Consider the following 27,283-nt stretch of genomic DNA (forward strand, 5'->3'; position numbering starts at 1 on the left):
TGGCCTCATTGTTCCCGTCATCCCGGCCGCCCAACGTGTTGTGTGAGCCCAGCCAAGACCAGAAGAGCTTCCCAGCCCAGTTCAACCTAAACATAAATCCAGTCTCGTGAGCTCAATTGCTTTAGCCACCGGGGGTGGTTTGTTACGCAGCCTGATTGTGGCCATAGGCGACTGACGCAGTTGGCTTTCAGTTAATGACACAAAGCTCGCCCCAAACGAGGCAAGCAGCAGAGTTTACTGGCTCGCTGACATGTTAGTTTAGTAACAAGAAAGGCTTCAGCTACAGCTGGAGGTGGAGCTCACTCCCACACTGTCGTCCAGCTCTCTCTGTGGCTCGGCTCGGCTCCATTTCTTATCCTGTGTTGTCCCTATTCTCCGACAGCCTTAAAACCCTCATGCCTGCAAGATGGCTGCAGCAGCTCCAGGCCTCGCGGCATCCCATCTTGGGTATTTAGTACAGAAGAAATAGAGCTCCTCTCCCCTAAAAGTCCCGGGCCTGCAGGCCATTGACTTGGATAAAGTCATGTGATCATCCCTGGGCCAATCGGCGAGACTGGAGAGGGGCTGGGCCGACTATGCCCATTAGCCTTCTTCGACCAGAGGAAGGAGGATGCCCAGAAGAAATGGGGGGCATCAAGGTCACCACTGGCACAACCTTAGTTGCCTCCATCAGGTCTTTCACCGGCCCCTGGCCAAGTCGGTCTCCCGCATCCTCGTCTGTGAAATAAAGACCTCCATGGGACAGACTCTAGAGCGGTTGTGAGGGCACTCAGAACTTGGAACAGAGCCTGGAGAATCGGGAGAGCTTCAAAAGTGGGAGCGGTCATCATCATGACTCTGGCCGCACCCCCCATTTCCTCACGTGGTGCACCTGACGCACGGGTCACGCATCCCTTCTCCGCACCCCCTTCCTCAGCCGCTGTGACTTCCTCTACCTCCTTCTTGATGTTCCTTCTCGGGTGCCTTCCTGGCATCCTTTTACCCCATGCGCCCCTTCAATAAGGGGGCTCCCCAGGGCCTCATCCTGGGCCCACTGCTCTGCCTACTGGTCTGGACTCCTGCAGAGGTAGGGCTGGCCCAGCCTCTCCAGAGTCCTCCCCAGTGAGCATCCAGCCCATGGATCCGACTGCTCGTTAGATGAGTCCCCAAGGTGTCAAGGTCACCTCAAACGAAAAGCAGCTCCAGAGAGCTGGGCACACGGTAGGCACTCAGTAAATGCTGGCTGCAGTGGACATTTACGGTTCCTCTTCTCGGCATCTCTTCCTACCAGAATTTCTTGATCGTGTGCTTTGGTGGGGATTGACACGGACACACGTGCACACTCACACATGCACACACCCAGCTCCTAAGGTAGCCCTGAAAGGCTCCGCCAGTTTGTACAACCCACTGCCTGGTCAGGGCGATTACTTTAGGGATGGACGAGTGGCCCAATCCAGACTAGTGATACAGAAGAAAAAAAACTGCTGGAAGCTTCCGGAAAAGAAGTTTTTTTCTTCAAGAATGATGGGGAGGGGCGCCTGCGTGGCTCCGTCGGTTAAGCGTCCGACTTCGGCTCAGGTCACGTTCTCATGGTTCGTGAGTTCGAGCCCTGCATCGGGCTGGCCGCTGTCAGCACAGAGCCCGCTTCGGATCCTCTGTCCCCCTGTCCCTCTGCCTGTCCCCCTCTCTCCGCCCGTCCCCCGCTTGCGCTCTCCCCCAAATAAATAAATATTTTTTTAAAAATTTGATGAGGAAAGGGGAAAGAGCCCTCACCACCAGAAATAAAAGGAGAGGGAGGAGCTTACAGCTGATAGCACTGGCTGGGTGTGTGGAACCTTCCCTAAAAGCCACACTGTTAGGACTTCTCAGTTACACGAGCCAATACATTCCCTTTGCGAAAGACACTTTGAGCTGGGCTTTCTGCTATTTACAGCGGAAAACATTCTAACTCCTCTCAAGAAAACCTTCTTCTCTGAGTTCGGGCACACTGTTCTCTTAGCCCAGAACCTTCTGCCGCCATTTTGTTTCTAACGCTTGCTCACTCTTTCGGGCTCCGGTGTCAGGTTCTCCAGGAGGCCTTGCTAGGACGGCCCCACCTCTACCTCCCCACACCCAGATTAGGTGCTGATCCTCTGGGCTCCCATTATGCCTCAGACGTCTCCAGTGCTGCCCTTTCCACGTGGTCTTAGGGTTGCGTGCTTTTGGGTGTGGTCTCCCACGCTTGGGAGCAAACAGTTCCTAGCACGCCTCAACATCTATTTGGGGAATGAGCAACTCACAGGCAAATGCCACTAATAAGTGGAGGCACTGGGATTTGAACCCAGGACTGTCTCCTACGCGGTCCAACACCCACCAGAGACCCTGCTCCCTGAACACCCCACTCTGCCTGCCCAAGCACTGGGGTCCTGTCCAACATACAACCTGCCTGCCCATCTGAGGGCAGTAGGTGTTCTATGGCCCAAGCTTCCTCCCCTGAAGGGCCTTGCCCACAGGATTAGCCGTGGCCACGCCTCTTGGCCGAGATTTGCCACTTCCTTTGATATCACACTGGATCAGTCCCCATGCCACAATGAGAACATTCAGCATGTCCCATGCAGCGACCTTTCCGAAGACCCAGGATGCCTCATGCCAGGCCCCAGTTTGGATTGCTCTGCCTTCTAGAAGTTCACATGGGACACGGCCAGGCCCTTATCCACGTGACCGCCCATCAACTAGTCAAAAATAGCTGTCTCCGCTCCCTGATCTGCTCTGCCAGCCAGTCCACCGCTGTCCAGTAATGAGACTTTTAGACTCTTTGCCATTTGGCTCTGTAAATATTGGCCAGGGTCTGGGGTGCGGGTTGGTGGTGGGAAAAAGAAACAACATTCTTGAGATTTGTAGGAGGCAGAAAACCTGACTCTGTCATTCCAGCCCATTGTGACAGGGTCCTGGGGCAGAGGCTCCAAAGGGGGTTGCTCAGTTCTAGAATGCTCTTGAGGGACACCTGGGTGGCTCAGTCGTTAAGCATCCAACTTCGGCTCACGTTGTGATCTCGCAGTTCGTGAGTGCGAGCCCTGTGCCGGCAGCTCAGAGCCTGGAGCCTGTTTCAGATTCCGTGTCTCCCTCTCTCTCCACCCCTCCCCTGTTCTCTCTCTCTCTCTCAAAAATAAACAAACATTAAAAAAAAATTAGAAAGTTCTCGAACGGTCCCCTCGATCGCCAGCATTTAAAACAATCTGATTAGGGGGCGCCTGGGTGGCTCAGTCGGTTAAGCGTCCGACTTCGGCTCAGGTCATGATCTCGCGGTCCGTGAGTTCGAGCTCTGCGTCAGGCTCTGTGCTGACAGCTCAGAGCCTGGAGCCTGTTTCGGATTCTGTGTCTCCCTCCCTCTGACCCTCCCCCTTTCATGCTCTGTCTTTCTCTGTCTCAAAAATAAATAAACGTTAAAAAAAAAAAATTAAAAAAAAAAAAATAAAACAATCTGATTAGGATGCTTAGAACCAATTTGATTTTTGCAAATCGGACTCATCTCTCAGGAAGCCGCCATGCTAACGCAGTTAGGTGTGCAACCCCGCTCCATGACAGTGAGTTTTTCTAGTCGGTCACCCCTCTTCCCACCCACTGTACCCATGCCACCTCTTCTGCCAGTACTTAACCTTTCAGCTCAACCCTGCACTCGCTCACTGACTGCACGCCGTATGACAGGCCCCAAGGAAGATACAGAAACGGAGAAGACACACTTGCTGCCCTCTAGGAGCTCCAAATCGACTTGTAAGTAAGGCCACGGTTTCTCGACCTCGGCGCTAGTGACCTCGTGGCCAGATGATTCTGTGTTGGGGGGGCCTGTCCCGATGCATTGCAGGGTGTTAGCAGCATCCCTGGCCCCTACTTACCGGATGAATCCGCTCCCCCGAGTGTGACAACCACGGGTGTCTCCAGACATCGTTAAATGTCCCCTGGAAGCGGAATCAGGCACTTTCCATACGTTACTTCATGTAATCTACGTGGTATCCGGGAGGGGGGGGGGGTTACGCCTTACCAGCCTGCAAGGTTGTAGGGGTGGGGAGGCTAGGATCCGGGGAGATTAAGGGTATAAATTGCTGAAAGCCACACAGCTCCCCATGGGACTTAGAGGACCAGGGCCTCCACCACCCTTTGCACGGTGCTGTGCTGCCTCCTAGTGGGAGAGCCAGGCATGTCCACAACCGGCGGTGCGGGCCGGCCTTCCCTCCTTTCCTTCCTTTCTTTTCCCCAACTGGACGCCAGGTGGGATTTGAGAGGGCGTATAAAGCAGACGCCGCAGAATGGAAGGATGTATATACACATATATGTGTGTGTGTATATAACAGAATCACAGAACATTATGAAGAGAAAGGAAAACCGAGACCAGGAAATACACAGAATGATGAAGGCCACGCGAGGGGGACATCCGTGTGGTGAAGGCATGTGGCGCAAAGGGCGACGTGCTCTTCTCCCCCTTCGGCAGACGAGGAAAGGAAGGTTCCAGAGCCTGCACAGGACGTGGCGGAGCCCGGAAGGTGAACACCTCTGGAGCGTCTGTTCCCTACCCGGCGGGGCTGGGTGTGACTTCCGCCGGGGCCCCATGGCGCTCACCGGATCCTGCTGAGCTGTACTGACACGGTGGGCGCGTAACAGCTCATCCCTCCTCGGGCGGCCGGCTCCCAGCCCCACTTGCGTCAGTAGTGGTGGCTGACGGTGATATCCACCCACCGGCACGTCCCCAGTCAGGCCCCAGAGACCCCCGCACTCTGGCAGACCAGGGCCACCACCTTCCTTAGGGTCCATTCGTCCCCCTCGGAGTCACTGAGGGCAGAGGCCCACCGCTTGTGTCAGTGGGAGGCTTTGCCGGGTGGCGTCGTCAACACTCTTGGAAGTTCCTGAGCATGTTCTTGGTTTCAGCTCATGTCAGGATCTCACAGGTTCGTGGGATCGAGCCCCGTGTCGGGCTCTGCGCTGACAGCAGGGACCCTGCTTGGGATTCTCTGTCTCCCTCTCTCTTCCCCTTCCCCACTCCCCCATGCACTCTCTCTCTCTCTCTCAAAATAATAAGAAAACATAAAAAAAGGGGGGGGGGGGGGCCGAGGTGGCTCAGTCAGTTAAGCATCCAATTTCAGCTTTGGTCACGATCTCGCGGTTCATGGGTTCGAGCCTCGTGTTGCGCTTTGTGCTGACAGCTCGGAGCCTGGAGCCTGCTTCAGATCCTGTGTCTCTCTCTGCCCCTCCCCTGCTCGCACTCTTTCTCTCTCTCTCTGAAAAATAGACATTAAAAAACAGTGTTAAAGAAAAAGAAGTTAACTGAACGCAGACCAGGCTGGTCCTGGGTTTCACCTCACTGATCGGAGAAGAGGGGCCTCAGGCCTGCCCGTTTCTGCCTGCTCTCCTGGCCGGTTTCCTCCTCTGACCATCCTCGGATGTGAGAATGGCTTTCCCATCATGGCGCCGTATTTAGAGAGGGTCCTCCCATTCTCCAGCCCGTGCCAGTTGTGGAATTGCCGAGACACGTGGGGGAGGAAAGGCTGTTCTGCCAATCAGCCCAGCCCAAGGACATCGGTGGGTCAAGTTCGAAGACTCAAAGGACCAAGAGCATGTGCGAACGTCACGACTCCTCCAAACCACACGCAGGGTCATCCCAAGCTCTGCGCAACCTCTGGAGTAGATCTTGTCTTAATTACTGTGTTGCCGTACGTCCCAGACTCTGACCTGGAAATCATACCTTGCCCTCCCTTCTCCCTCTTCCAGTCTCCCCCGCCAATCCACCCTCCGGGCAGGGCCACTGCACTGCCAGCCCACACAGGCTGCTGTGCAAACTGTCCAAAGGGATTAGCTGCTCCTTAGCAGAAGAGGGGGCTGGGGAGCCCAACGCTGCCAGATGTCTTAAGCATTTAAGCAAACGCGGAAAGCTCTTATAATTTTCTGGGTCTTACAAAGCTCTCTGCGGGGCGAGAACAGTCCCGCACGGACACCCGTTTGCCCCTGGAGGAGACGGAGGCTGTAATCGGCCTGAGTGGTGCTGCCTCATCTGTAAAGTGGGTCACTGGTATCCAGTGGGTCAATGGGTAGAAAGGATGTAAAGGGACACTGGCTGAGATTCACTGAGCGACTGCCCTGGGCTGGACACTGTACTCAGCCTCCCCACCCTTCTCCTACGTTCTGAACCTCACAGAGGTGGTACACGTGGCAAGTGGGGGAGCTGGGAGCTGGGCTCTAAGCCTGCCCATCTGCCAGTCCTGGCCCCCACTCCTGCTGCCTGCCAAGGGGGGGGTATTCCGTGAATGAGCTTACAGTCTCTGTGCCCTTCTCAACACCACCTGGCACTATGTGGGCAGCAAAGATTTCACAGGCTAATGGGGGAATCTCACTCCTGGCCAGGGATATCAGGTTTTGGTCTGGTGAATACAGGATCGATGACATCTGATGACAGCAAACTCCGTTGGGAGGGAAGCGGCTCTCTCTGAGAGATTTCCAGGTCCCTGGCAGGCTCACATCCGGAGCTTCGCTGATCCGTTACGGTTACTGCCAACTCCTCCATTACTCCAGCAGGGCGGGTAAAAGGAGTGTCTGCACCCTTACTCCACCCTGGGTCCTCCCCTGGCAAGGTTGGGAGGTGGGGGGGGGGGTGTGGGCTGGGGTGAGCTTTCCGTCTTGTCATTCAGTAGCCATTTCCCTCCCATTCAAAGCACCCAGCATTTAAAGAGGGTCTCAGTGTTGTGTGCCTTACAACATTGCTGGGCAAAGCAAAGGGCTGGAGGCTGGAAAGACCCAGGCTGCAGGCACTCACCCTCTCTGCCTCCAGCAGGGGAGCCTGGAGCTGCCCTGCGTGCCCCCTCCCCTCCCCACCCCCCTCAGTAAGCAGCATCTGGGAATTCACTCCTTTGAGGGCTCACTCCCTCTGGCACTTCCAACTCCTCTGCCTCAACTGGCTCCTCTCTTCCCCTCCCCAGGCTGGAACGGTACCAGCACACCCCCAGCCCAACCCAACCGCTTTTTCTTCAACTGTCCTCTCATCTCACCCTTTCTCCTGCCAGCAAAGTCACGGTCTCCCTTTCCACCTCCCCAATTACTCTCTATAGCCCCTGGGTTCTCAGTGAACCAGTCTGAGACCAGCACCTAACTGGGCAAACTGGCTGGGGCCCTGGCCTCCGTGGCTACCCTCTCCTCTCCCCAGGCCTCCATGACACCCCCGTCTTCTGCAGTGTCCTTTGCTTCCTGGGCCTTAGCTGTCAGTGTCCCCAGGGTCTCCTTGTCCTTGTCTTCTTCCTCCACTCTTGCCTCTAGTCACTTCATCTATCCCGGGACGGTTCAAGCCCCAGAGCGGAGTTCAGATCCTAATCCTGCTGCTTATGGCTCTTTAAGGTCCTGCCTCCTTGGATGTACCTGGCACAGGGACATTCTCATCCTCACACGGCTGTGATGAGGGTTAGGGGGTTGTGTGTGCAAGAGATGTCGGCACACAGGAAGCGTTGGGCTCACTCCTACCGTCCGCTGATGGCTCTCTCAAGGGGCGCCGAAGTGGCCTGGGGCCCAGCTCCTGCAGGTCTCAGCCTATCAATCTAGTCCCCGTAAAAGGGCCAGGCAGCTCTTTCTAAGATGGAAGTCTGATCGTGGCTGGGACTTTCCCCTGCTGTTGGCTCAGGGTCAAACTCCTGGCTGTGGCCTGCTGCCTTCCTCCCCAGCCTCATCTCGGGCCTCTCCTGAGTTCTCTGGCTCTAGTCCTTTGAACTCTGCAATGGGCTGAGACTCCATCCTCTGCCCGGACCACTCCTGCCCCCCAGCATCACCTGGACTCCCTAAGGCCTTAGCCATAGTTTTAATTCTCATTGCATATACACACTTAATATATACACAGATAGCCACTGCTTCTCTCTTCCTCCATCTTAGTTGGCATGAGTCAGTTTCAAGGTCTGATTGCTTAGGTACTTTAATGAATCCCCATTTTTGAGTGTAGAAACCAAGACTCAGAGAGGTTGAGCACGTTGCTGAAGGACGCCCAGAGGTCAGGTAGCAGAGCTGGGACTTGAACCCGTGACCGACTCCAGACTAACGGTGCCAGTGCCTGAAGCACGCCTCACCGGCTGTCACTTCTTTCCGAGAAACCTGAGCATGCTCACGGTCCAGCTTTGGGTCTCAACCCTTCGCTTCCGTAGCCAGTGGGTGCTCACCCAACCCTGCTTCTTCACTGGGTCACAGCGTCTTCTGGTTCCCAGAGCACCTGTGAAGCCTTCTCTCCTAGCACCTGCGTACCTGTCTGTCTCCACCCCCCTGCCCCCCCCCCAGCCTTCTTGAGGACAGGAACTGCGTGTTTTACATCTGCATCCCCACCTCTAACCCTGGCTCACACTAGGTGCTCACTAAACGCCGAACAATAGACTGCTTGGGAACAACAGTGTTGATTCTCACGGTCACTCAGCAAAAACGTTTTGTTCATTTTGTTCCTGTATCCTGCCTTAGCCCTCTGGGGCCCGGACCCTTGGCCACGGAGGCTTTCCAGGGCTGGAAGGCCCTAGCTTGAGACTCCCGGAATTCCTGCCCTGGAACTGGTGTCCTGGGTTTCCAAAGTCTGTTTGTGATATTCCCACGTCCCTGTCCGCTCACGAGAGAGAGAGAGAGACACCGACACCTCATGATAATACAAGCCACCACTTACTGTGTGCTCATCGGGTGTCAGGCTCCCGATGACACCTTGCATGCCCTCTCACATTTAACCCTCAACAGCCCAAGGAGGCAGCTCTTTATCTCTATCTCCAGCTCACAGATGGGGAAAGCAAGACACGCACAGCTTCAATCACTTGCCCCATGCCCGTCGCCGCCCCACTGCCCCTTTCAAACGCAACTAGACTTGACTGACCTGACTTGGGGAAATGGTCTCTCTCTCCCAGTCCCTCTACCTTTCTGGAAAATATCCCTTCATCCATTCACTCCGCAATGAAATGTCTACTATTGGTGCGAGTCACGGCTCTGATGAACAAGGGCTTCCCTCTTGCCCTCCACCCGTGACCCCATAACACACCATTTGCCAACATCCAGATGTGCGACTGGGAGTTAGGTCAAAGCTGCAATATCTTAGAGATCCCAGAGGACCCTTTGTCCCATCCACCCAGCAGAGCCCTGACATTTGGGTCAGTGCTCCTTGCCAGGGGTCTCAGACCTACAAAGGCACCATGGATGTGTGCCTGCCTCGCTTCTCCAACCCCCCTTCCCCCCGCCATTGTCACGGGAGCACTGGGAACAGGAATGAGTGCTCTGAGTCTGGAAGTAAAGAAAAGACCCAGAAGAGTCTGGGGAAGCTGATCTGAAAGGCAGGCCCCCCGGGGGCCTCCCCCCTTCCCTCCTAAAAATAATATTCTATAGAGCAGGAGGGTCAGGAGGGATACGAAAGGTCACCTAGTCTTCCAGCTGGAAATGTCACCAATTAGATTTATTTGGGTCACAAAATTATTTCTTTATCGAGCAAAGTAGGGCAGCCTGGAAGAGTGGAAAGAACACACGTTTTGGTATAAGACAGACGAGTTCCACCGCGAGCTTCCCAGCTGCCTGGCTCAGTATCAGAGAAATTAGCAAACCTCTCTCAGTCTTGGATTTCTCATCTCTAAGATGGGGATAACGATGCCTACCAAGCAGGGCCGCTGGGCCTGGACATAATACAACGTTTGTAGTCAGTCCAAATGGCTGGCACACCAGAGGTGCTTCATAAAGGCGGCTGTAAGTGCTGGGGCCGCTGCACTGGAGCGTGAGGGAGAGAATTGCTGAGTTTCTTCCTCCAGCCCTGGGGGATCCAGCCCCAGCCTAAGAGCCCAGGCTCCACACCACCATTGGTCCTAAGTCTTAAGCCTCCCTCCTTGAGGCCCCCAACTGGGCCCTCCCTTTCCCGGAAGCCCTAGGGCTCACCGTCCCTCAGTGCTGCGGGGCTCCCCATGTCACAGGGAAGTCTTCCCTCATCTGAGTGGAGACCTTAGGCCTCTGGAAAACGGCCTTCTTCTGGAACACGCGGAACATGCTCCTAACTGAGCTGAAGCAGGGAGGCAGCAGGGTAGTTGCTCAGGCAGAAGCCGGAAGCCACGGTGGCCCTTCTTTCTCACACCCTACGTGAGCAGTGGCTCTAGCTCCAAAGACTTCCAGGATGTGACCACTTCCTCCCTCCACTGCCGCCTCCCCTGGTTTGAGCCCCTGTCTCCCCTGGGGTCCTGCCACAGCTTCCCAACCAACCTCCCTGCTTTAGCGCTTGGTGCATTCGGTTCTGCTCAAGCCAGACTGACTCTGCGACAATGGGATTCAGGGAGGGACCCTTTTCACGAAGACGGAGCAGAACGGGAAGAGAAAAACCCCGGCTCCTCCCAAAGCCGAAGCCGAAGCAAAGGCGTTGAAGGCCGAGAAGGTGGCACGGAATGGTGTCCACAGCCACCAAAAAGGAGAAGATCCGCATGTCGCCCACTCCCGTGTAAAAGAGCAACGCCCTCCCTCCCACCACACTCCCTTCCCTCCATCCTCGCACCTGCAGGAGGACTCCCAGCTCTCCTCACCACCTGCGTCAGCCCCCACTAGATGACACAATTTGATCCTTCTGTTCCCTGCAACACCGGTGGCAGTGCCCTGCACGTTAGAGACCCCTGAGGAGGACTGGATGCGTGAATCAATGAGTGGATGGTAACTGCTCCTAAACGCCCACCCCCTCCTGCTGGATGTCCGTTAGTCCCCACAACAGCCCCAGGAGGAGGTTAGGAAACTTGCCAGAGGGCAGAAGTCCTTCAGTGGTGCCACTGGAACTGGGGGTCCCCAGGGGCCTGACTCCCAAGGCTCCTTGGCTTCGCTTGGCACCTGGACACGCTGCGGGCAGGGGCCTCACGGATTCCAGAAGGTGTGGGTCGCACCCCCAGATCTGGTGAGAGACAGAGAAGCAAAGGGGTACATTAAACAGCAGTGCCCGGCAAATAACTGGTGCCAGTAAATACGATTTGTTGTTAGGAGCCCCAACAGCAGTGTGCAGACATTTCTGTGCGGCCCAAAGGAGGCGCCTGTGCTGGACGCCCGAGGAGGAAGGTGCTGGAAAAGACGTCCGGAGGTAACACGTGAGGTGGACCTTCAAGGGTAGGAGTTTGCCGCGAGCCGAAGGGCCCGGGGAGCAGGAAGAGCCCCGGGGGGTGAAAAGAAAGCGATCTGAGAAAAATGGGACTTGAGGAGCTTTGAAAGCCATGACAGAGAATAGTAGTAGTGTCAGACTTCCCCAGGTGTCCCCACGGCCCCAGCCCGAGATCGGCAGTCGGTGCTGGGGTCTGACCTGACCGCCTGACAGGTTACGAGGCTGGCAGCGGGTGGGGGTCGGCCCGACGCAGCCCGGTCGCTGGACGGCGAGGCCACCCGGGTGCCAGTCCGCCGCCCCACTCCCGCCCACGGCGCGGTCGCTCTCCGGGTGGGCGGGGCCCGAACGGCCTCGGCGGACCGGTCCCTGGGGGACGTCACGCACGGAGGCGGGACCGAGACCGCCTGAGGGGGCGTGGCCCGACGAGGCTCCTGGCCCCGCCCCGAGAGAGGCCTCGGCCGCGAAGAACGGAAGTCCTTCCGCCTCCGCCCGCCCCCACGCTCCCTTCAGTCCCTCCCCTCAGCTCCGTGCGCAAGGTCGTGTCCCGGAAGTGAAGGGGCCATGTTGGTGGGTGACCCCGGGAAAGGTACCGGGCGAGAGGCGAATCGCGAGGAGTGGTAGCGCGCGCAGTCCGCGGGTGAGTGCGGGGAGGAGCCGGGGCCCGGGGCTCGCCGAGCCTCTGCTCAGGGCCGCGCTGGCGCCCCCCACCCCAACCCGGACAGCGGGGGTCTCGCCCAGACCGCTCTAGTTTCCTCCCGGGAGGCCGCTCGGTGGCCGCGCCCCAGCCTCCGGAGGCCTCCCGGGGACCCCCCCCCCACCCCCGAGCCGGCCTGCCCCAGCCCGGGCCCTCCCCATCCCGCCTCGGCCCGGCCCCTAGGGTCGAGGCAGGAACTGGGAACCGACCAGGGCTCAGTCGCCCAATCGCCGATCGACCTTGTAGTAACAGCCCTCGCGTGACAATCGCCTTCAACCTCATAAAGCACTTTTCCTGTTGATTTTCTGGATTCATCTCTCGCATTCCGGGAGGCCCTTGGGGCCGAGGGGAGCTCTTCTACAGTTGAAAAAAGGACAGGGACAGTGGCTTTGCTCGAGCTCGCGCAGAAAGTTGGTGAGGCCGGACGCTGATGGCTAACTGACTTCGGGCCCAAAGTTCAGATCTTTTTACCAAGTACCTCCCCCATTCGATCTCATTTCTTTATTTTTGAAATAGGGGTGATCATTTCTCCCACATAAGGACTTTGCTTCTTTCATCCAACTTATTTTTTGAGGCCCTTATATGTGCCAAGCGCTGTGCTGGGAAAGTTTGTAGAGCACCCCTGTCCTACGTGGTAAGGCCCCAGCGAATGGTAATTGTCCTTACAGAGGCAGGCAGAGTTGGGGGCAGGAATGCAGCCCCCCTTTCCAGCTATGTGCCTGTGGGCAAGTTACTTCCCTGTGGGAGCTTCAGTTTCCCCCACTTAAAATGGGGATGAGGACGCTGGGGTTGTTGACAGAATGAGAGGCGCGTTATTTTGTGGAATGTGCCTGAAACATGCCTGATACATAGTAAACCCTCCGTAAGTGTTCACTGTCAACGTTAGGACCCCTGACCACCTCCTAGGTTTCTTCATTTAAATGTAATGGATGACAAAGCATTTTATGACACTCAGTATTTGTGTAAAGGTTCATTGTTACTGAAGGCAGATGGTGGTGGATCACGCAAAACTAAATCTACTATTTATTGGGCTGGGGGCCACTAGTCATAGCCGGCCGTGATAGCGTGCTTCTTTGTAGGTGCCAAGCACTATTCTAGACCCATTTACATACATTAAGTCATTTAATCCTCGTACCAACCGGATGGGCAGAATACAGTCTTGCTCCTCGTTGTACAAATGGAGAACTGAGGTTAGCGCAGAGAGGTTAAGAAACTTGCCAGGGTAATCACTGCAGAAGCGGTGGTGCCAGGATTCAAGTGTGGCTGAGAGTCCTTGCCTTCAACCACTCTAGACCACCCCTCGTAGTGGAATTCTGTTAGAGATGCTATATGTGCATTATCTCATGCAGTTCTCAAAATAACCCCATGTGGTAGGTACTCTTTAACATATAATGTCATCTGCATTTTTTTTTTTTTTTTACCACCGAGGAACCTGATGCTCAGAAGCGTTAAGTACGTTGCCCGGAATCATATGGCCGGTAAACGGCAGAGCCAGGATTCAAGCCCTGGCCCTTCAGCATAACCTGTACTTTCCCAGAGAGGACCCTGGGAGGCTGGGGTCTACTTCTAGCCCTGCCACTAAGTCATAATGTGACCTTGGGATCTCTGAGACCCAGATTAAGAACCCCTGAGTTTTAGATAGTCTCTATATAGACCCTTCTATCGTTAATTCTGATTCTAGGCTTCTGTTTTTTCCCTTCTGTTTATAGCTTGACGCCCAGCCCCCGCCAGTCCCCCATGGCCCCATGGAGCCGAGAGGCGGTGCTCAGTCTGTACCGGGCCCTGCTGCGCCAGGGTCGAGAGCTTCGCTACACTGATCGAGACTTCTATCTTGCCTCCATCCGCCGTGAGTTCCGGAAAAACCAGAAGCTAGAGGATCCTGAGGCCCGGGAGAGGCAGCTGGAAAAGGGCCTGGTCTTCCTCCACAGCAAATTGGGGGGGATTATTTAGGATCCCCTCCTTTCCCCTCTCCTCCTAATTCCAAGGGAAAGAGTTCAAAGGTGTCTTCGTAGACACTCCTGCTCTTTCCCATCCCTACCTCACAGATGCAGTAAGCAGTCTCAGGTAGGTAGACACTTAATCCTGTAGGTTTCTTTCTTTCTTTTTCTTTTTTCTTTTTGATGCAGGGGACCAGGAGAGGGGACAGTTTCTTTTCAGTGACCATAGTCTTTCAGTCATTAGAAATCAATGGAGGAATTAGAGACATTAATAGAAGTAGGTTTCCTTATTGAGAAAAAATAGGCCTTGCGTTTCAAGGCCCGCCAGAATAAAATTATTATCACCATTTTATTTCCTGGAACATTTTACTTCTGAAAATGTTACAGAAGATACTGGTTGAAAGTATTAGAGCTCAGTTCCAGGCCGGCTCGCTCTCAGTGGATTCTGTTACCTTATGGGTCAGATCACATTCCCCAGACGTGACTATATTCTGTTACAACACGGCCTACAAAGCAAGCATAGTGTGTGTGGACTTCAAGGGACCGTGTCTGGGTTCAGATCCCGGCTCTGGTGCTAATAGCTGTGGGACTTAGGGCAAATCACTAGACTTTTCCGAGCTCCCATCTCATTTATAATGGAGAGAACAGTACCTACTGTGTGCAGTCATTTTGAGGATCCAGTGAGACTGCGTACACACAGCGCTTGGAATGGTGCTTAGCAGGTGGTAGGTTAGCTCTGTTTCCTCCTGATACCAGTGTTACCAAGAAGTCCCTCTATAACCTAGTGATGATATTTAGTTCGGCAACTTTTCCAGAGGGCCTTCTATGGCCCTGGCATGTTCGGCAGGCTCTGGGATAAAGGTGAACGATACGGTTCATCAAGGGACTCGGTCTGATGTGGAGATGAACGGAAAGTAATTCCAGGGGGAGCAACTCTGCCGGAGGGTCACATAAAGAGCTTGGAGATGGGGACGAGGACGTAATTCTGCCTGGGGAGGGAGGTGGTAGGGGGGGTCATAGGTGGCTATAGAAAAGGGCCGCCTCAAATGAGAAATAGAAGCTTGCCATGCAGACGGCCAAGAACGGCCAAATACGGCGGTGGGAACGGTAGTCTGGGAACTTGAGTCTGCTGTGGCGGGCACGGCCCGCCTGTGAGGCGAGTGGCGGGTGTTGAGGCCGGGCCGAGTCTGCAAGGAGACTGGCCCCCCGGTGAAGAGATTGCGACATCCGATAGGAGGGGGACGGTCACAGCTCTGGAAAGCAGGGGAATGGCACAGAAGAGGGATCGTGGCGGTGGCCGTGTGGAGAACAAGCTGCTGACGACAGAGCGGAGGCAGCAAGTCCGGCCGGACGACCCTGAGCGACTGGGGTGGTGGGGCAGCTGCGCTTCCGTAGTGTGCGCGGCAGCGGGGCTCGGTGGCCAGTTGGCTGAGGCTGGAGGCGGAGAGAGAAAAACGAAGGATAACTGGGGTATAAGGCTTGCCGACTGGGCGAGGGTGCTGTTTTCCACAGAGGGGGGAAGTGGCCGGGGGGAGCGGGGAGCCTTAGGTAACGGCTTTCGGTTCTCCTCGGCCACTTAGGTTGACTGCAGACTCGCCTTCGGCAGGGGAGGCCCAGGGGAGGGTTGATGCCCGCGGGAGCCTGCCTGCGCCGGGAAGGGTAGCGGATCCGAAGGAGAAATCATTACTGAGTCTCTGTCCATCTGTTTTCCCTGTGAGTTGGGTTACAGATGGCCTTCACCACCTCCTCAAAAAACCAGAAATCCGCCCCCCCCCCCATAGGGTTAACGGCTCATTTGTGCCACAGATACGATCTATGTGTCGAACAGCGCTGGCCCTGGGGACTTGGCAGTGAATGTGCCAAAATGCCTCCAAGAAGGTTAAGGTCTTCTGGCTCATAAGATGTGAACGAGGCGGGGTGGCAGGCCTTAGGACTCCTCCGCACTACTCTCTGGCAGACGAGCTCTGGGTTCGGATCCTGGCCGCGCAGCTTACCGACACGATAACCTTGGGCCAGTGACTTAACCTCTGCCTCCGCTTCTTCATCTGTATGTTGGAGGTAACACCGGGACCCCCTGGTGGCGGCGTAAGGATTCGGGAATTAACACGTGTAACGTGCCCGGCACGTGACTCAGCGCGTGTCAGTTGGCCTCGTGTGCGCTCGAGCCAGACATGTTGAAGTCCTGTGGCTTTCTCAAGTAAGAGAAGTTGAAATTTTCACGGTTCTGTGCGGTCTGCCTCCGAAGCTGCAGGGCCACCGTTACGCCTCATCCCCGCTCCATCGGGGCAATGAGTATGTCCGTTCCCGTTTTTGTGCCTGGGGCGACAGGTTAAATAACTGGCCCGGAAATGTCACCGGCGCTGAGACCTTCCATCCCCAGCCCTGCCTGCCATGTCAGTGCTCCTCTTCCTTCTTTGTCCTCTTCTTTTTAAAAAACGTTTTCATTAGTTTTTAGTGTAGAGCTCAGTAGCAGTAAGAATATTCACACCGTTGAGGCACTCACGGGGCTCAGTTGGTTAAGCATCTGACTCTTGATCTCAGCTCCGGTCACGGTCTCGCGGTTCCTGGGATCAGGCCTCACGTCGGGCTCCGTGCTGACTGTGTGGAGCCTGCTTGGGACTGTCTCTCCCTTCTCTCTGCCCCTTCCCTGCTCATGGGCACGTGCTCGCTCTCTCTCAAAATAAATAAACAAACTTTAAAAAAAAAAAAAAAAGAATATTCACATTGTTGCATAACAGATCTCCAAAACGTTTTCATCTTGAAAAACTGAAACTCTAAACCCAGTAACCAACAGTTCTCTTCCTTGATGGCACTGAGGAGCCAGGCTCCCCCACCCTCCACCCCCCTCCCCCTTCCCCATCATGCCAGGTGGATTCTTGTGTCCTAATAGGCAGGCTAAGCCACAGAACCTGAGTAGACAATGTACGGTAGATAAGCAGTCTCGACTGAAACAAGTTAGGTTTTAGAACAAGAGCTTTTATCTCGCTGTTGAAGCTCATGGACATACTCTCTTCTCCCTGGTCACCGGTGGCATCACCTGGTCCACAGATGGGGGTAGCACACGGCACTAGACAAGGGAGAGCCTTCTCACAAGCTGCCAACTTAATGGTCTGGGTCTGAAGTGTGGAAGAGCATCAGTGTGAGCTTTAGAGGCCATTTCTTAGCTCTATCTCAGAAGGTAGAATGTAACTGAGAGGACAGTCTGGGTTGCTGCCTGCCTTCTGGAAGGTGACCTTTTGTCCTGTGAATGGAAATCGTAAAAGACTTCACGATAGCTCGTACTTGTGGGGTACTCTTCCAGTTTATAAAGCGTTCACATTCAGTATTGTTGTAGATGTTTTTTTCCTCACTGCAACCTTCTGAGTCAGGCCACGCAGGGGTAGTTATCCCCTTTTCATAGCTGGGGTGGTTAAGTAACTTAGGGAGGTCACTCAGCTAATAAGTCAGGGCTCAAAGGCAAGTACTCGTCCTCAGAGTTTCCGGCTTGAGAACTCAGGCTCTTTTCTGTTATGCCACATCACTGCTTCGTTCTTACCAGTCATCAGATGGGCCCTGGGTTAAATGGCCCAGGGAGGCTCCTTCTGGCTTTCACTTGGGTGGAGGACATCCCCTTCTGGTCCTGCTGCCTCACGATCAAGGAGGTGCCTGCATCCAGTGTTTCTATTATAAACATATCAGTAAAGGTTCTTGTGTTTAAAAGAAAGAAAATGGGTGTGTGGGTGGCTCAGTCAGTTAAGCGTCCAACTCTTGATCTGGGCTCAAGTCTTGATCTTCCAGTTTGTGGGATTGAGCCCCATGTCGGGCTCTGCACTGATAGCGCGGAGTCAGCTTGGGATTCTGTGTCTCCTCTCTCTGCCCCTTTCTTGCTCTCTTTCTCAAAAACTAACTAAATAAAAAGAAAACACTGGTCATTGTTATGTGTGGGGAACACATGTGTAAAGTTCTACTCTGTCCTGATTGAATTACTCTGCTTTGGCCAAGTTTGATCTGTGCCGTCTCTGTCTCAGTGGCCACTGGAGGGACGATGAGTAGTGTTCTTCCCTGACCCCACCTGTAATGTATAGTTTAACTCTTCCCCTTGGCCTTGCTTGCTCTGTGCAAGTGGGAACGTATTTCACTTGGCCAAGTAGTCTCCCATTATGTCCCTAAGCCCGAAGCTTCTGTTGACCGGAAAAGGTAGAGAAAAGTGCCACCAAAGTTGTGAACTCTGGTTAGGGAAAAATATTTTTGGACTTGACAATGACTCTTAGTTAACTCAGTTGCTGGAAGTAGTAGAGTCAGAAACGTTTTCCCTCCCGTTCCCTTCCCTTCCCTTGGCCGGGGAGGTTAGAGGCAAGGGCCAGGAGAGGTGAAGCCAGCAATACCTAGTTGTAGCGGTATTAGAAAGAAGGTTACTGGGGCGTCTGGGTGGCTCAGTCAGTTAGGCGTCTGACTTTGGCTTAGGTCATGATCTTGCGGTTCATGGGTTCGAGCCCCGTGTCAAGCTCTGTGCTGACAGCTCGGAGCCTGGAGCCTGCTTCCGATTCTGTGTCTCCCTTGTTCTCTGCCCTTTCCCCATTCATGCTCTGTCTCTGTCTCAAAACTAAACATTTAAAAAAAGAAAGAGAGAGAGAGAGAGAGAGGAAGGAAGAAAGGAAGAAAGAAAGAAGGTTACTTACACTGGAAGATGCACCCAGGGATCCTGTCTCTGTCTCCTCCCATCCTGGGCATGTTGGGACCCCGAGTGGTGCACAGCTGGCTTTCCCTGTGTAATTCCTGGGGTGCTGGACGTGGGAGGTAGGAGAGCAGCAGTGGTAAGAGCAGCGCTCAGATCTGCACCGCTTTGCCATCCTTCCTCTGTGTCGGACCCACAGTTCTCACGGGCTTATGTGGGGACGCGGGGAACTTCAGTCAGGATGACTTCATTGTTGCCGGGGAGCAAGTGTGTGCTCCCCTTGCCGGAGCTCTGTACGAGAGGCCGCCTCTTTGGTCTTGAGCCCACGAGCTCCTTTTTAGTTCATTTTTCAAGTGCATTTGGGTAGGTGTGTGTGTGTGTGTGTGTGTGTGTGTGTGTGTGTGTGTGTGTTTTCCCAGTTAACAGCCAAGCCTACAGCGTCCTTGGGGTTGACACTCAGTGTCACCGTGCCAGCCTCACCTGAACTCCTGGTGCCTCCCCGCCACCCGAACACTTTCCCCAAGAAGCAAAGCATTTGTCAAGTGGGAGTGTCCACAGAGTTATTTTTCCCTTTGGACCTTTCTCATGTGTGGACTTGAGGTTATGTCTCCGTGTGCAGTAGTCTGGTCCACGTTATTATTATTTTTTTAACGGTTTATTTTTTTTTTTGCAGAAAGTAGAGTGGGAACGTTTGGTGTGGGTAAAGGGTAAACACGATGGTAGGAAAAGCAGCCTGTTAGGAGCTGGAATCCTGAGTTGTGGAGGTGACTCTGCCACTCCCTGTCTCTGGGACCTCTGGCAGGTCACCTCCCTATGTGTGAAGTGACGCCATGGGACTGGATGAGCATCTGCTAACCTAGTCTATTAGGTTAGACCTTCTCAGGTCTCACCTTACAGGAAGTGGTAGCCAAAGGATCAAAGCAATCTACGCTACCGTGGTGGGAAGGGAGAGGGACAGGGTTGAAGTGCATGGTAGGGTAATATAATATAATATAATATAATATAATATAATATAATATAACATAAGAAGGGATTGATGGACACTGAGCTAAGGCTGTCTCTTTCTACAACCTCAGTAGGTTGATGGAGAGATTTTGTTCACAATGAGCGCGATCCATTCTTCCCCCGCCCCCCTTGCATATGCAGATATGTCATGGGGCGTGGTGTCTCTCCCTTGACCCTAGAGCGTGCATGCTAGAGGCAGGAGGATTTGGGTTGCTGGAATTCATAGAATGCCCTGGCCCTACTGCGGCGTGGCCTGATGGGGGAGGGAGGAGGGGTGGCTCTTGAGTCCCAGTGGTGATGGCTGCGTTCTGACTTCGTCCTCAGGTGAGAGATGGCAGGCTCTGGTGAGCGCAAAGGCAAGAAGGATGACAATGGCATCGGCACGGCCATTGATTTTGTGCTCTCCAATGCCCGGCTGGTGCTGGGGGTGGGCGGAGCAGCCATGCTGGGCATCGCCACGCTGGCAGTTAAGCGGGTAAGTGGGCGCAGCCAGGGCCGGGGGTGGGGGGGGCGGACGAGGCTGCCTCTGTCAAGTGGAGCTGACCTTGAACGAGCCTCGGATACTGCTAATGGGGGCATAACCCGGAAATCTGACATTGTTAGATGAGCCCATAGGAGAACTCAGCAAGTCTACTTCTAGGACTCCGCCCTGAAGAAATCGGTGGCAATACAAATAAGTCTATCCCAGTGAGTAAACCACTACAGATAACCAAGATGCCCTTCCTTAACTCCCCGATTTGAAATGGCAACACTCCCACCACATACACACTTCCTATTTCCCTTTTCTACTTTATTTTCCTTAACATCTATCTCTGACTGCGTATGTCACATTTAACTTGTTTATTACATATTGCCTGTATCCTTCCACCGCACTGCAGACTCATGCGGGCAGGGATTGGGTCTCTGTGTTTTACTGCTTGACTCTGTGCACCTAGAACCACGCCTGGCATGTAGGAGCCACTCGGTAAATATCCGTTAAATAAATGAATCCGTGTTCAACGTTATGGTACGTTCGTAAGGTACAATGCTGAATAGTCAGAAAAGGTACATGATGTTGACCACTGGGTTCGTTTTCAGTGACAGTGGGGAGATGATAAAAAGGATGAGTGAAAAAAATCCAGTGTCGCAAGTGTACGTACAGTAGGATCCTAAGTATATACATACATATTTCCCAGCAAGAGCCAGACCAAAATATTAACAGTCGTGTCTGTGTTGTGTCCTTACGGTAGATCTGTTTCTTGTTTGCATCATTTAGTATTTCCCGAGATTTTCTGCATGGAGCACAGTGTTCCATAATCTAGAATAAAACTAAAGTTATTGAAAAGTAGTAGTCAGACCCCCTAGGGCAGAGCTGCTGAGAAGAAGGGAAACGGAGGCAGGAAGCTTCCTATGCCTCGGCCTCCGCTATTTCAGATGTACGATAGGGCGATCAGTGCCCCTACCAGCCCCACCCGCCTGAGCCATTCAGGGAAGAGGAGCTGGGAAGAACCGAACTGGATGGGCTCGCCCCGACTGCTGAATAAAGAAATGAAGACAGGCCTGAGCCGGTCCCTGCAGACCCTTCCCACAGACTCCTCAGCCTTTGACGCAGGTGAGGACAAGGCCCCCGCCCCTCCGGGGCCTCTCTGTGTGTGCTCAGTACCGCCCCCGCTTTCAGCAGACCTTTCTTGAGCGCCCGTGTGCCAGGCACTGCGCTCGCACTTTTGTGCCAGGCCCTCCTTTCCGGGGCCGAGGCAGCTGTGGACCGAGCGAGCGCGGGAAGAGCTCATGTGCCTCTCTCTCTTGCCTTGGCAGATACATTCTGCCCGCCCCGGCCCAAGCCATTGGCCAGGAAGGGCCAGGTAGACTTGAAGAAGTCACGGCTCCGCATGTCCCTGCAGGAGAAACTTCTTACTTACTACCGGAACCGGGCGGCCATCCCTGCTGGCGAGCAGGCTCGGGCCAAGCAAGCTGCCGTGGACATATGTGCCGAGCTCCGGAGCTTCCTGCGGGCCAAGTTGCCGGACATGCCGCTCCGGGACATGTACCTGAGTGGCAGCCTCTATGACGACCTGCAGGTACCAAGGTGGTTCTCACGAAGGGTAGGGTCGGGTGCGGACCAGGATGCTTCTCTGGGGGCGCCTGGGGGGCTCGGTCAGTTGAGCGCCGGACTTCGGCTCAAGTCACGATCTCACAGTTCGTGAATTCGAGCCCCGAGTCGGGCTCTGTGCTGACAGCGCGGAGCCTGCTTCGGATCCTCTGTCTCCCGCGCCCCCCCCCCCCCCCCGTCCCCCCTCCCCGGCTTATGTGCGCACGAGCGCTCTTCACGCTCTTCACGCTCTCTCAAAAAAAAAATAGTAAAACATTTAAAACAAAAAAAGCCGTTTCTCAAGAGTGCTCTTGGTACAGAAGATCGGTGTCCCAGGCGTGCCAGAAAGACCGAAGTCTTAGGTCTTACTGTTTCTGAAGTTTACCTGCTGCCGTAGCCCTTGTTGTGTCTTCCTTAACCCTTTCTGTTTTTTCGTTTTTTTTTTTTTTTTTTTTCTTTTTTCTTTTTCTTATTCTGACAGACCGGGGTTCAAATCCTTGCTCTGAACGAATTCGTCGTTTCCTTTATTGATGGGAGAATACAAGATGGTGGGACCTGTGTTTGGGGAAAGTTCTCTCTTGAGCAGATTAAATCCCTCAAAACCTTTTTAACTGTGCTCCAACAGGTGGTGACAGCTGACCACATCCAACTCATCGTGCCCCTGGTGCTGGAGCAGAACCTGTGGTCGTGTATCCCTGGTGAGGACACCATCATGAACGTCCCCGGCTTCTGCCTGGTTCGCCGTGAGAACCCAGAGTATTTTCCTCGCGGTAGCAGCTACTGGGACCGCTGCGTAGTAGGGGGCTACCTTTCCCCCAAGACGGTGGCAGACACATTTGAGAAGGTAGTGGCTGGCTCCATCAACTGGCCAGCCATAGGGTCCCTCTTGGACTACGTGATCCGACCGGCACCACCCCCAGAAGCCCTGACTTTGGAAGTGCAGTATGAGCGCGACAAGCATCTCGTCATTGACTTCCTGCCGTCGGTGACCCTCGGCGACACCGTCTTGGTAGCCAGACCACACCGGCTGGCCCAGTACGACAACCTATGGCGGCTGAGCCTGCGGCCCGCAGAGACGGCTCGCCTGCGGGCTCTGGACCAGGCCGACTCGGGCTGCCGATCTCTGTGCCTCAAGATCCTCAAGGCCATATGCAAGTCCACTCCGGCTCTGGGCCACCTCACTGCCAGCCAGCTCACCAACGTCATCCTCCACTTGGCCCAGGAGGAGGCTGACTGGTCTCCGGATATGTTGGCCGACCGATTCTTGCAGGCCTTGAGGGGACTCATCAGCTACCTAGAGGCCGGAGTCCTGCCCAGTGCCCTGAACCCCAAGGTGAACTTGTTTGCAGAGCTCACTCCTGAAGAAATAGATGAATTGGGATATACTCTCTATTGCTCCTTGTCTGAGCCGGAGGTGCTGCTGCACACGTAGGGCAGGTGAAGGCCAAAGTGGACGTCAGGCGGTCAGACCCTGGCTTCTCCGTTAGAAACACGTGGCTGCACAGCTGGTGCCTCACAGGGTCCCTAGGTGCCTCCTATCTTGCTGGTCATCGCCCCGGTCACTTCATGCTGATTAGAATGCCATCTCTTTGCCTCCTCTTTTCTCACCCAGCCCTTTCTATTTTTGTTACCAAACACTGTGCACCTACTCCTCCCCGCCCCCTCGCTCCAGGCTGACTTTTCTGGAATGAATTGAGAAGGTGAAGCACTGGCCTGACCTGAGCTGCTGTTGTGCAGTTTGGCCCAGGTTTTCTGCTCCTGTCTGCCCTTTGGCCTGTTTTCTTTCCAGTGTCTCCTCTGTCTGTTCCTCTTGTTCACGCCTTCTGTTTTGCTTTTCTCCCTGGAGCATATCTGCCCGTCAAGATGTTGCCTTTGAGTTGAATGTCACCGAAGAGTTCTGATCGGCACGTTTCCGAGCTGAGCTCTGCAGAGTGAGCGCTCAGACACTATTTAGAATTTCTGGGGTTAAAACCGGGAGAAGAGCTGGCTCTTGACCCAGGTCCCTGGAGAAGCAGCCCATGTCCCCCACGTCCTGACCACCTCAGATTCCTAAGTGCTGAGAAGGTCCCTCCTGGGAACACGGTTACTGACCCACGCAGGAGTGAGGCTCAAGATAAACTGGTTGCAAAGTTGCCTGGAGATTGTGTTTTTTAGTGGCCATCTGTGAGGGTGCCGCGGGGGAGCTGGAGGTGGTGAGGAGGGCCTGGGGAGGGTGCGTGTGCCTGGTGTCTAGACCTCCCCTTTGGCTGGTCCGGATCAGCTGCGAGAGCGGAGTGGCAGGAGGACAGGAGGAGGACGAGGGAGGGAAGGGGCTGCCTGCCGGGGCACCGCCCCCCCTGCACAAGTGCTGTTGTTCAGCCCCTTCCTTGCTTCTTGCCAATTAGGACGAAGCCTTCGAGGACACAGCCTTGGGGGAGGTTGACAGGTGTCAACGCTAACTGGAAAATCCAGTCACCAGTCGAGGCTTGGTGACGGAGTTTCTCCCCCATCAGGCCCTGCCTCTCTAGGATGCTGCCTCAGAGCAGGAACCGGCCCAAAGCCAGCCCTTCCTTCCCCAGCTTCTGCCACAGGAACGTGAGAGCCGTGCGTGCCGAGCCCCCTAGGCACCGTCGAAGGGCGAGCAGACTTGCGCTGACCTCTTCCCCGTCCTGTCTCAGCCCACTCCTGGGGAGACTGGTGCTACCTAGGGAGAGAGTTCGTGTATAAAACACGGCGGGGGGGGGGGGGGTGTTGGTGCAGCTTGCTCCGCCCCCTCTTATTTCCAGCTGCTAAAACTGCGCTGTGTGTATTGCAAAGTATCCTGAGAGTGGGGAGGAGTATTTAATACACGACGTCTGTGCGTCTTGTGTCATGCTTTTGTCCTGTCCGTGGCAAGAAGCCAGTAATAATTGTTTCTGATCTGCCCATCCAGTATTTTGTTATCCCATCAAGTTTTATTATTTTTTCTATTCTTCCTACCTCTCCATCGGTGAGATTCTGGTGAAGCTCTCCACAGCTGTCTCGTTCTTTCCCAACGACAGCAGCATGAAATGACTCTAAAGTAGCATTGAACCCTCAGCTACCTTTGAATTTAGGGTAGACGGTCCTGCCCCCTTTTTGTCATGGGTTAGGAGGGTAAACTAGGGTTAACCTCGACTCCATTGGGAAAAATTTCCTGCTCCTATATATGCAGAGGTTCCTTAAAGTGGCTCAGCTCTTTCATTTGTATGAAGCTCCTGAGAGAGAATGAAACATAAAAAGCCCGGAACCCTGAGAGAGATTCTCCACCCTGGCTGTTCATCAGAGTCAAATTAGGGCTTAAAGAAAATCTCTGTGCCTGAGTGCTGCCCTCGGTGACTGGCCTGGAGGGGATGGGGTGGAGCCTGACCTTGGTGGTTCCGGAGCACGGAGCTCGCTTCTCCGATCCATTAGAGGGAAAGGAGAAGGGAGGCTGCAAAAGAGTGGGTTAGTCTTCATTGAGGTAAAGCAGTCGGTTTTCCCAATGTATTACAGAGTCTAGTTTTCTCAAGCTGGCATCTCTGACCAAATTGCATGTAAAGCATTGGAAGGAGAGCTGGAAAGAAACAAAAGATTTTAAAGACTTAAGCCCAGATTATCAAAGCCAAGTGTAACTGCCATTTGGTTTTATCTCTTTTCTTAAAGAGCAACACGAGGGCATCTCTGTCTCTTAACTGTGTTTCACAAAACCCAAAACCGTGGCTTTCCCATTTCACAAGCAAGAACCACCTGGAAGTCCTCAGAACAAGAAGCAGTGGAGATTCTTGGCCCTGGTCCTAGTGGGTTTGGTGACTGAGACTGGGCAAGCCGTGTAAAACGTGGAAGATTGTCCAGTGTGTTGAGGTTCTTGGATGGAAGAGGACAACATCCTGCACCCCCTCCTGATTGTTTTCATCTTTGGGGAAGGACGTCGTGCCTTTCCCCACCACTCTCCTGCCTATGTACCCAGTAACTCCCACCTTTGCCTGAAGTCATGGCACCAGCTCCTACTTCTCTGGAAATTTTTTTGCACCATTTATGTTAGCAAACCACAGAGTTAGCCTAATGCTTAAAAATATACTCATTGTCTCGAAAGCATAATCCATTCCAAAGTATATTTTGATTTTTCCCCTGGTGCCCCTTCCTGAAAAATGAGTTCAGGATAACAGTATCTTTATGATATGCTTTGTCGTGACTGTTTTCCCCCTTCAAATAAATGATCAAAGTTAACGTTTGGAAAAGCTGTGTCGAGGCCTGCGGTCTTTCCTCCTGGGTCTCGGCCCCTGCTGGTCTCCCTGTTCACATCCCAGATTAGCTGATTTTGCTCCCTTGTACTCCAACTTGAGAACTCCCATGGTTTTGACAAGGAATTAGCTTCATGATCACAATTTCCTGGAGAGGCCCCAGCGGGGGTTCTGTAAGTAGGGAAAACCTGCACTGTGTTGGAGTCCTCTGCCGTAGCCTGTCTTCCTTGAGGCTGTGACCTTGCCTGGAAACTTGTGTTCCCAGGGTTTCTTAGTACTCTGCTCTTCCTGCTAAAGGTCCAGGCCAAAGACAATGGTAAGGGACACTTAAGACCCGATCTGTTAGGCTGTGGCCCTTTTAGACACTGCTGGTTCTCAGTGGCCAAAATACTAGGTGAGTTTTTGTGTTTTTTTGTTTTTTTTTTTAAGTTTATTTTTGAGAGAGCAGAAGCAGGGACAGAGGATCTGAAGTGGGCTCAGCGCTGACAGCGGAGAGCCCCATGCGGGGCTTGAACTCACGGGCTGTGAGATCACGACCTGAGCTGAAGTCACACACTTAACCAACTGAGCCACCCGGGTGGCCCCCCCCCCCAAATGTGGGTTCCGAGGTGGAGTCCAGCGTGTTTACCTTTTCGTTCAGATCGCCTTGTAGTCTTTAAATTCTTGGTCCCTGAGGCCAAGTCCACAACTTGCCTTCCAGTCACTTGCCTGCCCTTCAGTGGCAGTTGATACATTCAGCGGTAGATTTGGAATCAGTCACTGGTCTTTCTGTCCCACCTTGGCTAGGCCCACATAGAAGTAGCTTCGCCCTGAGACCTGGGGAATTGCTATCTTTTATTCTCCTTGAGGGAGGAAGTAAAGCTGGGGAAAATGATGTCCTTCCACAGCATGGAAAGAAAAAATAAAAATCTCCTTTCCCACAGCTTTGACTTGTGTGTGGTATGAAACATTTTCCTACAGGAGCAGTACTGGTTCTCCATTCTCAGCTAGAACCTTGGAAGTGCTTGATCTGGGTCTCCATGATAGAATGGATGGGACAGGTTGCCCCTGGAGCTATTCATCAATGACCTCTGCGGTGTCAAAACTGGGGCAACATTACTTTAATTCTCAACCTTCTGCCTAGTCATCTGTAAGGAGGCACTGACAGGTCTTCTGATACATGCCCCATGGGTTCTTCGGTACACCTTGGAAGACTTGTGTAATGGTTCAGGGATACTTAAGTGCCTTTGCATGTAAGACTAGACTTTATATCTTGACATTTGTGATTTCTCCAAAGCAATACAAAAACCACACTTTGCAATATGCTTTACATGTACCAGTTGTTGGTTTCATCAACTCAATAAATACTAGTAGTCCTCCGAGGAAGCAGGATGATAAAAGGAAAATGGGGAGTGGGGATTGGGAGGTCAGGCTCAGAAGACCTGAGTTCTAATAATAGTAATAACCATTTATTGAGCATTTATCAGCACTTTGCTCAATGCTTTCCATATATAATCTTCATTCTAAGCTTAAGGATACTCATCATTAGCCTCATTTCACAGATGAGGAAACTGGCTCAGCAAGGATAACTTGCGTAACCAAAATGTCTCAGCCACTAAATGGAAGAGCCAGGATCCTTTTGGAGTTGCCTCTAAAATCTGTCTTCTAAGCCC

General features: G+C 53.7%; 2 protein-coding genes across 3 annotated transcripts; both read left to right on the plus strand.

The window, feature by feature from the left end:
* The first annotated feature begins 13,484 nt into the window (after positions 1-13,484).
* On the plus strand, positions 13,485-16,290 carry LOC125919634 (MIEF1 upstream open reading frame protein). Its single transcript, XM_049626401.1, has one exon. It carries the CDS (start codon positions 13,485-13,487, stop codon positions 13,695-13,697), a length of 213 nt encoding a protein of 70 aa, XP_049482358.1. The 3' UTR covers positions 13,698-16,290.
* On the plus strand, positions 13,512-25,473 carry LOC125919631 (mitochondrial dynamics protein MID51). Of its 2 annotated transcripts, none has more exons than XM_049626397.1 (5): positions 13,512-13,593; positions 19,668-19,818; positions 20,757-20,934; positions 21,138-21,400; positions 22,037-25,473. In XM_049626397.1, the coding sequence occupies exons 2-5, from the start codon at positions 19,675-19,677 to the stop codon at positions 22,841-22,843; spliced, it is 1,392 nt and encodes a 463-aa protein (XP_049482354.1). In that variant the 5' UTR covers positions 13,512-13,593; positions 19,668-19,674; the 3' UTR covers positions 22,844-25,473. The 2 variants fall into 2 exon arrangements, with proteins under 2 accessions (XP_049482354.1, XP_049482353.1); XM_049626396.1 differs by lacking the exon at positions 13,512-13,593 and adding an exon at positions 13,724-13,811.
* Positions 25,474-27,283: the final 1,810 nt, after the last annotated feature.

This window comes from Panthera uncia, chromosome B4 (genome assembly GCF_023721935.1).
Source record: "Panthera uncia isolate 11264 chromosome B4, Puncia_PCG_1.0, whole genome shotgun sequence".
NCBI lineage: Eukaryota > Metazoa > Chordata > Mammalia > Carnivora > Felidae > Panthera > Panthera uncia.

Excerpts from the sequence above, each read along its gene's own strand:
- LOC125919634 (XM_049626401.1), top strand. The coding sequence starts at position 13,485 with ATGGCCCCATGGAGCCGAGAGGCGGTGCTCAGTCTGTACCGGGCCCTG.
- LOC125919631 (XM_049626397.1), top strand. The coding sequence starts at position 19,675 with ATGGCAGGCTCTGGTGAGCGCAAAGGCAAGAAGGATGACAATGGCATC. Across the intron at positions 19,819-20,756 it reads CCACGCTGGCAGTTAAGCGG|ATGTACGATAGGGCGATCAG; the intron begins GTAAGTGGGCGC and ends CCGCTATTTCAG. Across the intron at positions 20,935-21,137 it reads CTCCTCAGCCTTTGACGCAG|ATACATTCTGCCCGCCCCGG; the intron begins GTGAGGACAAGG and ends TTGCCTTGGCAG.